Source organism: Centropristis striata, chromosome 11 (genome assembly GCF_030273125.1).
Source record: "Centropristis striata isolate RG_2023a ecotype Rhode Island chromosome 11, C.striata_1.0, whole genome shotgun sequence".
Classification (NCBI taxonomy): Eukaryota; Metazoa; Chordata; class Actinopteri; order Perciformes; family Serranidae; genus Centropristis; species Centropristis striata.
Genome location: NC_081527.1, coordinates 1,030,615 through 1,044,175, shown reverse-complemented (window position 1 = coordinate 1,044,175; position 13,561 = coordinate 1,030,615). Strand labels below are relative to the sequence as shown.

The 13,561-nt window shown below is 38.4% G+C and overlaps 1 protein-coding gene across 4 annotated transcripts in view; it reads left to right on the top strand.

Moving 5' to 3' along the window:
• Positions 1 to 13,561, top strand: part of astn1 (astrotactin 1) — a 679,871-nt gene that overhangs the window by 256,481 nt on the left and 409,829 nt on the right. For all 4 annotated transcript variants that reach the window (XM_059344320.1, XM_059344318.1, XM_059344319.1 and 1 more), the window contains exon 11: positions 858 to 995. In XM_059344320.1, the coding sequence (XP_059200303.1) occupies positions 858 to 995 (138 nt within the window). The remainder of the gene's footprint in view (positions 1 to 857; positions 996 to 13,561) is intronic.

Sequence of the window (13,561 nt, the reverse complement as noted above, 5' to 3'; positions counted from 1 at the left end):
CCTCACCTTGATATGAAAGTTTAATGTGAGTTTTATATGAATGGCACTTTACCTTGTTGTGTGTGGAAGGTCCCTTTAATTACTGTTTTTGGTCATTTTGTGTCTTTTTTTTGGTCATTTTGTGCCTTTTTTTGGTAATTGTGTCTTTTTTTTAAAAAAAGATTTTGTCTTTTTAAAAAAATATATTCTGTGTCTTTTTTTGTAATTGAGTGTATTTTTTTGTAATTTTGTGTCTTTTTGGTAATTTAGTGTTTTTTTGTCATTTTGTGTCTTTTGGGTTATTTTGTGTCTTTTTTAGTAATTTTGTGTCTTGTTTTGGTCATTGTGATACTGCCTCCAGCGGCCCCCAGGTAATTTGAGTTTGAGACCCCTGACTTAAATAATGGCCTATAATACCATGATTGTGTGTTTTTGGTAATTTTGTGTCTTTTTTTGTTAATTTTGTCTTTTTAAAAAAAATAATTTTGTGGGGTTTTTTTTGTAATTTTGTGTATTTTTTAATAACTTTGTGTCTTTCTTGGTCATTTTGAATACTCAGCTAACAGTTGAATAAAGCTATCATTGGTGTTGTTAACACAAGATGGGTGCCATTTCGTTCTATTTTATTCAAAAGAAGATTCTAAATATTGAAAATGTTCTGTTGCTAGTGAATCCTCACAGTGAATAGGGTATGCTGCACTTGTCTGGTGGTACTGGAGCCAAAAATGAGCCTTTAAACTTCAGCAAATCACTTGACTTACCTGGTAGAACCCTGCACAACACTTTAGACTGAGGTCTAAAAACAGGTTTTCTGTTCTTTTTACCTTGTTGTTTTACTTGTATTCTTTAACTTAAAAAGCCCTTCTTGTCCTCCACAGATTCACATACACCTTAGGAGAAGGGATGTGGCTGCCACTGAGTAAAAGCTTTGTCATCCCCCCCGCCGAGCTCGCCATCAACCCCTCCGCCAAGTGTAAGACAGACATGACGGTCATGGAGGACGCGGTGGACGTTCGGTGAGTTGACATTTACTGCTTCAGCTCTCCACTTACCTCTGTCGCTTCCTCCCGTTTGACATTTCTGAGACACGATGATAGAAGCCCCCGCTAAAATAAAAGCTTTCACACGGCGCTGGAGCAACGGTAGGGTTTCTCTCAACGCTGCTTCAAACTTTGCATTTCTGCACTGAAACATAACCCCGAGTCTTTGTCCACTTTGAGTTGGATTGTTTCTCATGAACCCTGAGAACTCTAAAAACTTTGCTGATGCAGCAAAAACATTCATCTTTGATAAGTCGACGTTCTGACTTGACAGGCTGGTTGTTTTAGGTCTTGATGGATTTTACTTTGAAAGGGAATTCTAGATCCCAAAGATTGCAAAGTCGGTCTGTCAGTTGGTTAAACACAAAAGACACAAAATTGGAAAAAGGATGTAACATGAATAAAAAAACTACACAAAATTACTGAAAAAGGACGTAAAATGAATAAAAACGACACAAAATTACTGAAAAAGGATGTAAAATGAATAAAAAACTCACTCAAAAGCTTTCACACGGCGCTGGAGCAAAGATAGGGTTTCTCTCAACGCTGCTTCAAACTTTGCATTGCTGCACTGAAACATAACCCCGAGTCTTTGTCCACTTTGAGTTGGATTGTTTCTCATGAACCCTGAGAACTCTAAAAAAGAACATTCTGGCTTTTTCTCATGACCTCTTCCTCCGTCCGTCACCACCAGGATGGAGCTGTTCTCTCTCTGATTTGTATTGCTCAAGAAAGACTTATGCAGAAAGGATAACTTTGCTCAAAGGTAATATAAATAACATGGAAACAACTTGATGCCATTATTGTAAAGCACTGATGCAGCAAAAACATTCATCTTTGTTAAGTCGACGTTTTGACTTGACATGCTGGGTGTTTTAGGCCTTGATGGATTTTACTTTGAAAGGGAACTGCAGCAGTTTTACAGAATTAGTTTGTTATTCTGTCAGCTATTTTTTTTTTACTCCTTTTAGTAAATATATAGTCAGCAGTTTTAAGAATTCTAGATCCCAAAGATTGCAAAGTCGGTCTGTCAGTTGGTGAAAAACAAAAGACACAAAATTGGAAAAAGGATGCAACATGAATAAAAAAACTATACAAAATTACTGAAAAAGTACGTAAAATGAATAAAAAACTCACTCAAAAGCTTTCACACGGCGCTGGAGCAAAGATAGGGTTTCTCTCAACGCTGCTAAAAACGTTGCATTGCTGCACTGAAACATAACCCCGAGTCTTTGTCCACTTTGAGTTGGATTGTTTCTCATGAACCCTGAGAACTCTAAAAAAGAACATTCTGGCTTTTTCTCATGACCTCTTCCTCCGTCCGTCATCACCAGGATGGAGCTGTTCTCTCTCTGATTTGTATTCTCACTTAATCAGCGTTTGTTTTTCATTTCCTATTGTTGCAGTGAGTGTTGAGCAGCCCTGTGAGGTTGACGCAGAGGTCTTAGCGGTCATGACTCAGAGCGTAATAAAACTCCAACATCTAACACAAAATCAATTATGAAGACGCAAGAAGAAGAAGAAAGAATTACTTGGCAATTCAAAGCCATAAAGAGCATTTCGATTGTTAAATGGTTCATAACTCCTCCAAAGAAAATGTGCTCTGTGTGCAATGACTGTGTTTGTGTTTGTGTGTTTGTGTGTTTGTGTTTGTGTCTGGGCTGCAGAGAGCCGTAAGAGAGCCAAAACAATGCTGCAGTATTAAACTGGACAGAATTATTTACAGGGGGTGGGGCTTAAAGATGGAGATGTTGATCAGTCCAGAACTTTGCTCCAGAACAACAAATCTTCCAGATTAGCCTGGAACACATATTCAACATTAATTAGTTGCTTATTAGCATGAAAATAAGTAACATATTGTCCCTTAATGAGTCATTATTCAGTAGTTATTAATGCCTTATTCTGCATGGCCTTATTATACAACCAGTAAGACATTAACTAAGAGTTTTCCCTCAATAACCTCAGAATTATTGATTATTAGTAGTAAGTAAGGAAGTTGTTGTATATGAGTTATGACCTTAATATGCTTTACTTTGTATGGACTTTATAATCTCTACATAGCGGTGAAGGAAACCATGGAAACGGTAAATAGCAAACACCTTCTCCAGACCTTTGACTGACTGGTGGCTCCTTTTGATGATTGATGAGGATTGGTAGATTATAATGTCAATCATTAATCTATAAAGTGGCTCACTGGTAGAATAACATTGACGCAAAGTGACCGATGGGTCACATTAGTTGGTCAGATTAGCCGGTCACATTGACTGGTCATGTTAACCGGTCATGTTAGCTGGTCACGTTAGCCGGTGGCAGTAGCCGGTCACATTAGCCGGTGGCAGTATCCTGTCACGTTAGCTGGTCACGTTAGCCGGTCATGTTAGCCGGTGGCAGTAGCCTGTCACGTTAGCGGGTCACGTTAGCCGGTCATGTTAGCAGGTCACATTAGCCGGTGGCAGTAGCCGGTCACATTAGCCGGTCATGTTAGCCGGTGGTAGTAGCTGGTGGCAGTAGCCTGTCATGTTAGCTAGTCACGTTAGCCGGTCACGTTAGCCGGTCACGTTAGCCAGTCACATTAGCCGGTCATGTTAGCCAGTCACATTAGCCGGTCATGTTAGCCAGTCATGTTAGCCAGTCACATTAGCCGGTCATGTTAGCCAGTCACGTTAGCCAGTCACATTAGCCGGTCACGTTAGCCAGTCACATTAGTCAGTCACATTAGCCAGTCACGTTAGCCGGTGGCAGTAGCCAGTTGCAGTAGCCAGTCACATTAGCTGGTCACATTAGCCAGTCACGTTAGCCAGTCACATTAGCCAGTCACATTAGTCAGTCACATTAGCCAGTCACGTTAGCCGGTGGCAGTAGCCAGTTGCAGTAGCCAGTCACATTAGCTGGTCACATTAGCCAGTCACGTTTGCCGGTCACGTTAGCCAGTTGCAGTAGCCAGTTGCAGTAGCCAGTCACATTAGCCAGTCACGTTAGCCGGTAACGTTAGCTGGTGGCAGTAGCCAGTTGCAGTAGCCAGTCACATTAGCCAGTCACGTTAGCTGGTCAGTAGCGACAGCACAAAGTGTCAAACTGAGGTGAACAGAAAGGCGCCATATTAACCCGCTGAAATGACGCATATTGCCACTCAGTGTTGAGGAGGAGGACACGTTCCTGTCAGTTATTCCATTTTCTCAGTTGCATGTAAACTGGGACAAAGACAGAAGTCTGATTAGACGCCAAAATCATTTTTTAAGCATAGCTAAACTAAACTGTCCATGTAAGGTCAAAGCTGAGCTGTTGTTGGCAGATACATGGACAGATGACATAAAGTGAACAGTATGAATATAATGCCTCCAAAGAACTGAAAATATGGACATTGAATCAACATAAACATTAATGATTCCAATGTGTACTTGCTGCCATGCCTCTGTACTTTTTTGTTGTGCTCCAACTCACTAATTCTAAACATAATTAGCAAGCAGTATGTGTTCAATCAGTCGGGATAATAAATAACAATTGGTTTTTGCCTTCTTAATTATTATTACTCTCCCACAATGCATTTCACAAAGGAAATGGAGGAGTTGTCACAGTTTGAGGAAATTAAAACTAATTGGGCAACACCTTTTGAAACAACCAAAAAAAATAAATAAATCTGAAGAACATTTTGCTGTCTAATTTAATTAGCAGCAGCATTAAGAGACACTTAATTGAAGGCACATGTAAATGATTTCCTCTTTGTAAATGGCTTGTTGCTTTTGTGGATACAAGCTACATTTTTAGTGTAGTCTGATTTATGAAACTTGATGGAAAGATGTAGCATGGGCCAAAGATGAACCCATTCCATTCTGGAGCAGATCCAAATCGCAGGGCGGATACACATAATGCTTTTCTTCTTTTGTTAAGATGCAGAATGGAGCATGGCCTTGGTGGAGATCAGCACCCTCTGAGTGCCCTTCAAGATTGTTTTTGTTTTTATTTGCTCTTAGCACACATTTCCCAGCAAATAAATCTATATTTTTTAAAAAGTGCAACAATTTGTGTGCAACCCTGCCATGCAACACTGGCCACTTTATGTATGAGAAATGGGCTTTTTGGAATGGAAATACTCAAATAAACTCAGTATTGTTTTAAGTATTCTAAAAGTAATTCAAATTGTTCTTAACTCAGTTCAGTCATCTAATGGAATACAACTTTCCTGGTTAATGGTAGAGTACAGGTTGGCGTGCAATACAACAAAAATTTTTAGAAACACTGTCTATTCTTTTCAACCTGTTTTCTTATATAACCAAATTGTCAGATGTGATCAGGTTCATTCTTATGAGACAAGGTCAGCTAATGGTGGTCAGATGATGTCACCATGTCCAAAATCAAATGCCTTAAAGAGAACAGTTATTTATCGTGCTATCAGTTATCGGAATAATTGCCCACTGAATATACGTGAACTGAATAGTAAAGTATCTTTTAATTATTACTTGAGAATGCACTATTTAAATTTGTGAGTAGTGAATTAACATATTTACTGTATGAAAGTGAGAATTGATGTAATAGATATGAATGTAATAACTTATTCGGAATGATTTCTGATGACGTATATAATAATGTCTACAATGTTTAATTGTTAAGTGATTTTTGTTTTGTCTTGTGGACCCCAGGAAGACTAGCTCCTCCCTTTTTTGGTGACAGCTAATGGGGATCTTTTTAACAATAAACAATAAAAAATAAACATAACAAATTGCATTTTATGGCACATTCAGGAATCTATAGTGACATATGTTTTTAAAGTTAACCTCCTAACACTGACAATAGTCACCAAAATATGCTTAAAACTTGATTATGGCAATATAAAACATAAATCCCACAAAGTGGAATCACTGCAGGTGGGAACCTCATATCCTTGTCTTTCTTAAGTTTGAGCGAGCCAAGCCTGCAGGCTTCAGGCTTCAGGTTTAGGGTTTAGGGTTTTGGGTTTTGGGTTTTGTAATGACTTGAAAGATTGTACGCTTCTTCAAGTCACTCCTGTGAGAAGAATAGTATGATTATATAACAGTGGAAATTCAATACAAGCAACTTATTGTCGGACCAATTTTTGACTGATTTTAGTCATGATCTCCCTCAAAATTGTACATTGCCCCATCCAAGGTTATAATAGTTTTGGATTTTTCATTAATTTTAGTTTTAATTTCGTTGTGATTTTTAGTTTTCAAATTCAGTTAGTTTTAATGGGTTTTTAGAGTGAGTTTGCTAGTTTTAATTAATTTTTATTTTTTGGAAAATGCTTAGTTTTAGTTTAGTTTTTTATTAGTTTTAGTTTTGAGTTTGTCTGATCCATCTCAGCCCCAATAAGTTTATTAAGTCATAAAACCAGATAGATGAAATAGATTTCATAACAACCAAAAAGGTTTACGTATGAAAAAAGTTGACAAAGAGGAAAACGAAGGACATTTTCACTATAATTTTAGTTAGTTTAAGTTAGAGTTTAACCACAAAATACAGTTTCAGTTAGTTATTGTTTATTTAGTAAACTCTCATTTTTATTTTTATTTCAGTTAAATGAAAATGTTTTTTCAATTCTTGTTTTCGTTATTTTGTTACTTTTCGTTACTTTTCGTTAACTATAATAAGCTTGGTCTCAAATAAATGCTAATATTTCAGGCCATATTATGCTTTAAAGTGTATCAATAGAGTGTAATTTAGGCCGTTTCTAGTATTTTTAGGCATTTTAAATTTTGACCATTTATATAGCATGCCTTTTTTGGAGTGGGTCATTTTTGGACATCCTATAATATGGTGTTTTTCTGTCATTTCTGGCCATATGATGCTTTAATATGTAACAACAGACTATAATTGACCAATTTTAAGCATTTTAGGCATATTAAAATTTGCTATTTTTTGACAAATAGTTCTTGACCCGTGAGTCCTGGGATTTTAACCAGCGACCCCTGTGGTAACAAGCTGATATCCTAACCTCTAGGCCTCAGACCACCCATATATAATTGTGTTTTCGTGTTTTTTTTTTAAAAAAAGGTAAACGGTTTCAATAAAACTACTTGTGACATGTCATATTTGACTTTAACTGAACATTTGCTCTCACTTTGAGATAAAAAAACATCAGGAAGTACACTACTGGTCAAAAGTTTTAGAACACACCAACTTTTCCAGAATTTAATTGAAAATTATGCAGTTTAATGTCTCAGTGTACTCTGAAATGAATGCACATTTGCAACATTTAAAATTATTTATTGAGCATGATAGTGTTTTGAAAGTAAAAAAAAGATTCAAAATCACATTTTATGTTGGACTAAAGGACTAAAAAAAGACACAAAATGACCAAAAACGGACACAAAATGACCAAAAAAAGACACAAAATGACAAAAAAAAGACACAAAATGACAAAAAAAAGACACAAAAAGACCAAAAAAGACACAAAATGACTTACAAAGACATGAAAAGAATTCAAAAATGGACAAAATAGCCCAAGACTCCATAGAGTTAAGTTGTTAACCCATTTCTTGTTCCCTGAAAAAGGCCTACTTGTATAATTCTGAAATGTACATTATTTTCCAGTTTTGGTTAAGCTTACCTTTTTTTATTTACCTCTGGCAGTTCACCACTTACCTTTGGACCCTTTCAAGCTGTTCATTTGACTTGAACTGCTTGAATTTCAATAAAAAACTGGAAAAATTGGGGTGTTCTAAAACTTTTGACCGGTAGTGTATATTGTACATCAATATTCAGCCTAAATATATTAGGGACATGACTTTTGGTCCATATCGCCCAGCCCTGCTGTCTCACAGCCAGGAGAGACTGATATCTATTTAACTCAGTGGACTGCTGCATGAATCACCAAGAGACTTAACGTGACTGTATGAGGTTTGACAGCATTATGCTGTAGCATAAAGTGTGTGTGGACAGGATTAGTTTGGGAGAAGAGGTACGCTAATGTAATTAGTAGTGGGATTTGTCTTTCAGTGTATGCCGGAACATGCCCTGTCAACAAGTTAGTGTGCACAACCGTGTCAGATCCTGCCCTAATTTGCCGATGGTTATTTGCCCTGTGAAAATGATGTCAGGTAAAATTAGTTTCGCTCAAATGAATATCCCCATCATTTTTACTCATTAGCATGTTGGCACTCAAGGAGTTGTTTTTTTCCCTGCCGGTGGCTCATTTCAAGCCCTCGGATGACTGAGATAGAAACAAGTCCTACAACTAGAAGAATAGAAAGTGCTTTATTAGAATATAAAACTGATCAAAAGACCAGGATGAAATGTGACGCCTCCAGTAGATTGTGTGATTGTGATACCTCACAAAAGCGTCTGTTGTCTGCTAAATGTAAATGTATTTTCTCACTAGTCTTTCTGTTTTAAGTCCTGGTTCGGGTGGTGTCATCTAGTTCCCCTCACACCCACTTGGTGGGGGACCTACTTGGCTTCGTCTACCCAACAAGAAAAAAGGTTTCAGACCAGCGTATATGCCAACATGGTCTCACAGAAATCCGTGAAATAGCCACGGATTTGCTTAACTCAAAATCCGTGGAATAGCCACGGAATCACTCAAATTTCCGTGAAACTGACACGGATTTCGCTACAATGCAAGTTAATGCCAGTCATATCCCGTGGCTATTCCAACATACAAAGTGATTATGTACATTCACTGAGTAAAGATTTAGAAAATAAAACATATTTCTCCCTAGAAATGTGATCAAAATCCATTTTTATGCAGAATTAAGTCAAAATATTGATTTTTCACTAAAAATGAGAGAACTGTCCGCCATGTTTTTTGTTCTGACCGCCGGGACCTTGAAAGTCACGTGACTTGGAACAAACCAATAGGAACAAATGTCCATGGAATAGCCACGGGATATGACTGGCATTAACTTGCATTGTAGTGAAATCCGTGTCAGTTTCACGGAAATTTGAGCGATTCCGTGGCTATTCCATGGTTTTCTGTGAGACCAGGTTGGTATATGCGGTTTGCAGAAATATAATAGCTACACAAATGACTCCCAACTCCAACCCAGTTGACAGCCAAAAAACAGTGGCATACCAGCCCAAACTGTACTCTGTTCTGTGTTGGACTTTGAACCTGTTCCCAAGCAAAGCCCCTAAACACCGAGCTAATACTACACTGTAAAAAAAAATGTTGTTTTTACGGTAAAAAACTGGCAGCTGTGGTTGCCAGAACTTTACCATAATAAATACGGTGCAACTTTTTGTAATATTGCGGTAAAATTATATTAACACTGTTGATTTCCCATTTAAGATGGCCATTTTATTCCATATTCTACCGTAAAAAATAAAACGTTTTTCCATCAAAAGAAACGCTGTTCTGCCATATAATTGATAAGAAAATATTTTATAAATGCTGCATGAATTAAGGATTTTACCATTAAATATTTAATTATATTTCTGTTAGAGATATGGTGTTTAGTACATTTAACAAAAAAGAGAGAAAAAGTATTTTAAAATATAAATGCAAAAATGATGGCTTGTATATATTACAGTATATTTTTGCTACAAACACAGTGCCAGTGTATTTTACAGTGGGGTAATGTATTTTTTTTTTTTTTTTTAAATACTGTTTTGTCTGATATAAACATTTACGGTGTTTCATTGTTACTGAAACTGAATTAACCCATTTATCATTTTACGGTCTTTCACTGTCATGGTTTAGCAGTTTTTCACCGTAAAATCTACAGACATTTTTTACAGTGTACTGCATGGGAATGATGCGGTATTATTTGGTTGCTTCTTCCACCAGGACTGAAGTTCAGAATCAGAGCCAAATCAAAGCCTTTTTTGTCTTTGCACAAGGTAGTACAACGAAATTTGCCATCAGAAGAGTCTCGCTGCAGCACAGTCAGGGCTGTTGGGAGGGAAGCCAGATTAGATTGGGATTTGGGCTGTAGGTGAAAAGGGGCAGCACTTTTCTGCTACTCAACCTTGTCGATGATGTCCATACTGGTCTCTGGATCGATCCAGTCACTTTTCCAGGGCCGTCAGTCGCTCCTTGATCTCATCCAAAGTTCGGTTTGTGACCACAGTCTGAGTTCTGACAGCTCTGCCCATCGTATCAATCATCTCGGCAGCCTTATGGGGCTTTGGACAGCTGTCACTGTGTATCTCGATAAACCAGAGAAAAGCCTAATCAAATCAGCAAAAGGCCTGTTATCACGGTTCTGAATAGATAGAGATCTTCTATATCCTCCACGGAGAGAGTCGCCAGGCACACGACTCACCACCTCTCCCACCGTCCATCATGTAGCCAGCTGCAAACGTCCCGTCAGGACCAACATGATCTCACAGAAATCCGTGAAATAGCCACGGATTTCGCTTAACTCAAAATCCGTGGAATAGCCACAGAATCGCTCAAATTTCCGTGAAACTGACACGGATTTCGCTACAATGCAAGTTAATGACAGTCATATTTTTCTGGCGAGATCTTCACCACAAAGTGATTATGTACATTCACTGAGTGAATATTTAGAAAATAAAACATATATTTCTCGCTAGAAATGTGATCAAAATCCATTTTTATGCAGAAACAAAGTCAAAATATTAATTTTTTCACTAAAAATGAGAGAACTGTTCGCCATGTTTTTTGTTCTGACCGCCAGAACCTTAAAAGTCACGTGACGGGATATGACTGTCATTAACTTGCATTGTAGCGAAATCTGTGTCAGTTTCACGGAAATTTGAGTGATTCCGTGGCTATTCCACGGATTTTGAGTTAAGCGAAATCTGTGGCTATTTCACGGATTTCTGTGAGACCAGGTTGCGTCAGGACAGGTGGGCTCCCTGAACCAGGCTTCTCGTCCAGAAGATTGTGTCAATCGCGTTCAGAGACCAGCTGATCAAATCCATGATTTTTTAGTTTGAGAGCAGCGTAGAGAGAGTCTTCCAAAGTCAGACAGAAGACAAGATGATACAAGAGGAGTGAAGCAGGAAAACACACAGAGTAAGAGAGGAAATAAAGTGTTATGGCTCTCCTTCAGAGAGCCAGAGAGACGTTCTCCATGTTAGATTCTGTAGTACGTCTGCACCACTTCATCGTTCTGCATTTACTGTAAATGAATTCTGTTTCGGGCCTGGTTTCATAATTTTCTCCCGCTATCCTTTCTCTGTGTTTACACATTCCAATTCCCTCTTTCTTTTTCAACATTTTATTTTCATTTGGCAGCCTTCTTCAAGATGCTGTGTAAATAACTCATTTCCCTCTGATCTTGGATCTGATGAGCGCTCTCTTCAGCTTTCCCCAGAGGCCACAAGGAAACACTGCTAACACATCTCGAAGCTGCTGGTTTACTCCTTCTTTTGAGCTGCCTTGCCCCATGTTTGATGATCATTTGTCACTCTGTCTCGCTCCCTGGCAGACGGATAAATTACCACGAGTCCTGATCTTCCTTCCCTTGATTAGCTGCCTCCGTAGCAGCTATGAGTGAATGAAGACTCAGCCTTGGTTTTTGTTTTCTTCATGTCTTTATTAATGCTTTTGTAGCATTGCCTTGAGGTTGTGTACAGAAGACTGTCTCATAAACTTGTTTATTATTCATGATTTTCTTGTATTTAAACTTGTGAGACAAAATGCACTAATTGAAAACTCAATATTCCATTTCTGCTTGGCTTTTGTGTAATATGAAAGCTAATTGAGTGGATATTATTGAAAACGCAATAAATCTTCAGAAATACCTTTACGTTAAAGACATTTTCCTAAATGGTGTTTTCCACCTCTCACTGAACTGAATCACTTGCTAATGCAGGTAAATTGCAGGGTAAAACTTGGCATTCAAACCTTTGGTGGGACTTTTTAGTGGCAAATGGGCTGAATGAATGATTCTTTGTGCTGCTTGTTTTGATGCAACGTACTTCCAGCCCTCCCTTTGTTTAGTATTCACGTTAATGGCAACCATAATTGAGGCTTACATATATTGCCTCTTTCAGCTGCAGACAGCTGTCTTGGATAGAATGTTAAATATATTGCAGGTACTATTCAGTGCCCATTCATTTTGAGCATGCCTTATATGTAAGTTGGCAAGAAATCTATTTTATTTGTATTTTAAATCAAATGCATTTGCAACATAATTAACTTTTTCCTGCTGGAAATAATTTTCGGATGGATATAATATTATTTAAAACACTGGTAGCACGTAGCAAAAGTGCCTCAACCTTTTGGGGGCCCCTCCAGTGTTGAAAACGTGATGAAATGACCTCTAGAGGGCCCTTTCAGTAGATAAAACAAGAAGTAATGCACTAATGGGTTTCCTTAAATGAAGAAAGCATGATAAGTGCCCTGGAGGGTTCTCTACCAGCAGAGAAAACAAGATGCAGTGTTCTACAGAGAGCAAAGGAAATGCTGTCTTTCTGTAGACCGACCCTGAAGTAGCATCTCCATGGGGTCTATTGAGAATTCGCCTATAGGATTTTGGCATTGGATTTTGGACCATTACAGAAAAAAAGCTCTGTGGCAAACATACATTTCTGATCTTTACATGTTTTGTTCAACAGGGAAATCTTCACAAACACCACTTTTATCATGTTTGAAGAGTTAATGTAGCGGACCAAAGTAAAAAGCTAACGTCATGCTACAGCTAACGCCATGCTACAGCTAACGACACCATGGTCGCATGACTTGAACATCACAGCCGTTATGTTTCAGACGCTCTCTGACGAGATAACCAGCTGTTTTGACAAGCAATCGGATCTGTAACCTAATAAATTGTTTGTTTTTTTTAATTTTTTTAATCTACAAGAGTTTTCAAGAGAGGACTAGTGAGAGAGTTCCCGTCCATGTCCAGCATGATGACGTTTAATGTCTCTGACAACCACTGTAGTCTCATTTAGCCACTCGCTAGAATCCAGTTTTCAAGGACTCCTGTAAAAAAAACCTTGTTTACATGTGGGGGCATTAACTAACATATTTTATATCGTACAACAAAATGTGAACATCCCCTCAGCTTGTGTTGACCACAGACCTTATCTCAGGCATCTGAACAAAAACCCATTGAGAATCTTCATTGAGTTTGAAAGGTTAGACCCCATGGTGCTAAAATGGGGAGTATGTCTATGTTCCCCTCTTTGAATTATACTGGGGAACATAGGACCCTTTTTCCCCGCTTTTCCCAAAAAGGGTCCTATATGTTCCCCAGTCTGTTACTTTTTCCACCATTACTGCCAAATTCCATGGCAAATAGGCCTACCCCTAACCCTTATTATTAACCCTAACCCTTATTATTAACCCTAACCCTATTCAAAAAGCCAAAAAATGAACTGAAAAGTAAACAGAAAGTAGCTGCTGTGCAGTTTAGTGCTGCTTGATCTAAGGTGGGCCATGTGATGGTAGGCCTGCTGGCTGCTGAGAGTCTACCGGAAAGATTGGTAGGTTGCAGGGAACATAGGACCCTTTTTGGGAAAAACGGGGAACATAGGACCCGGGGAACATAGGGATGACCCGCTAAAATGCTAACTGACTTCCGGGTTTGAGAAGCTACCCTGTAACGTTCTGCATGCTGGGCAATGCCGTGAGTCCGCCACTTTTTCGAGGCAGTAAAACTAACTTCAGC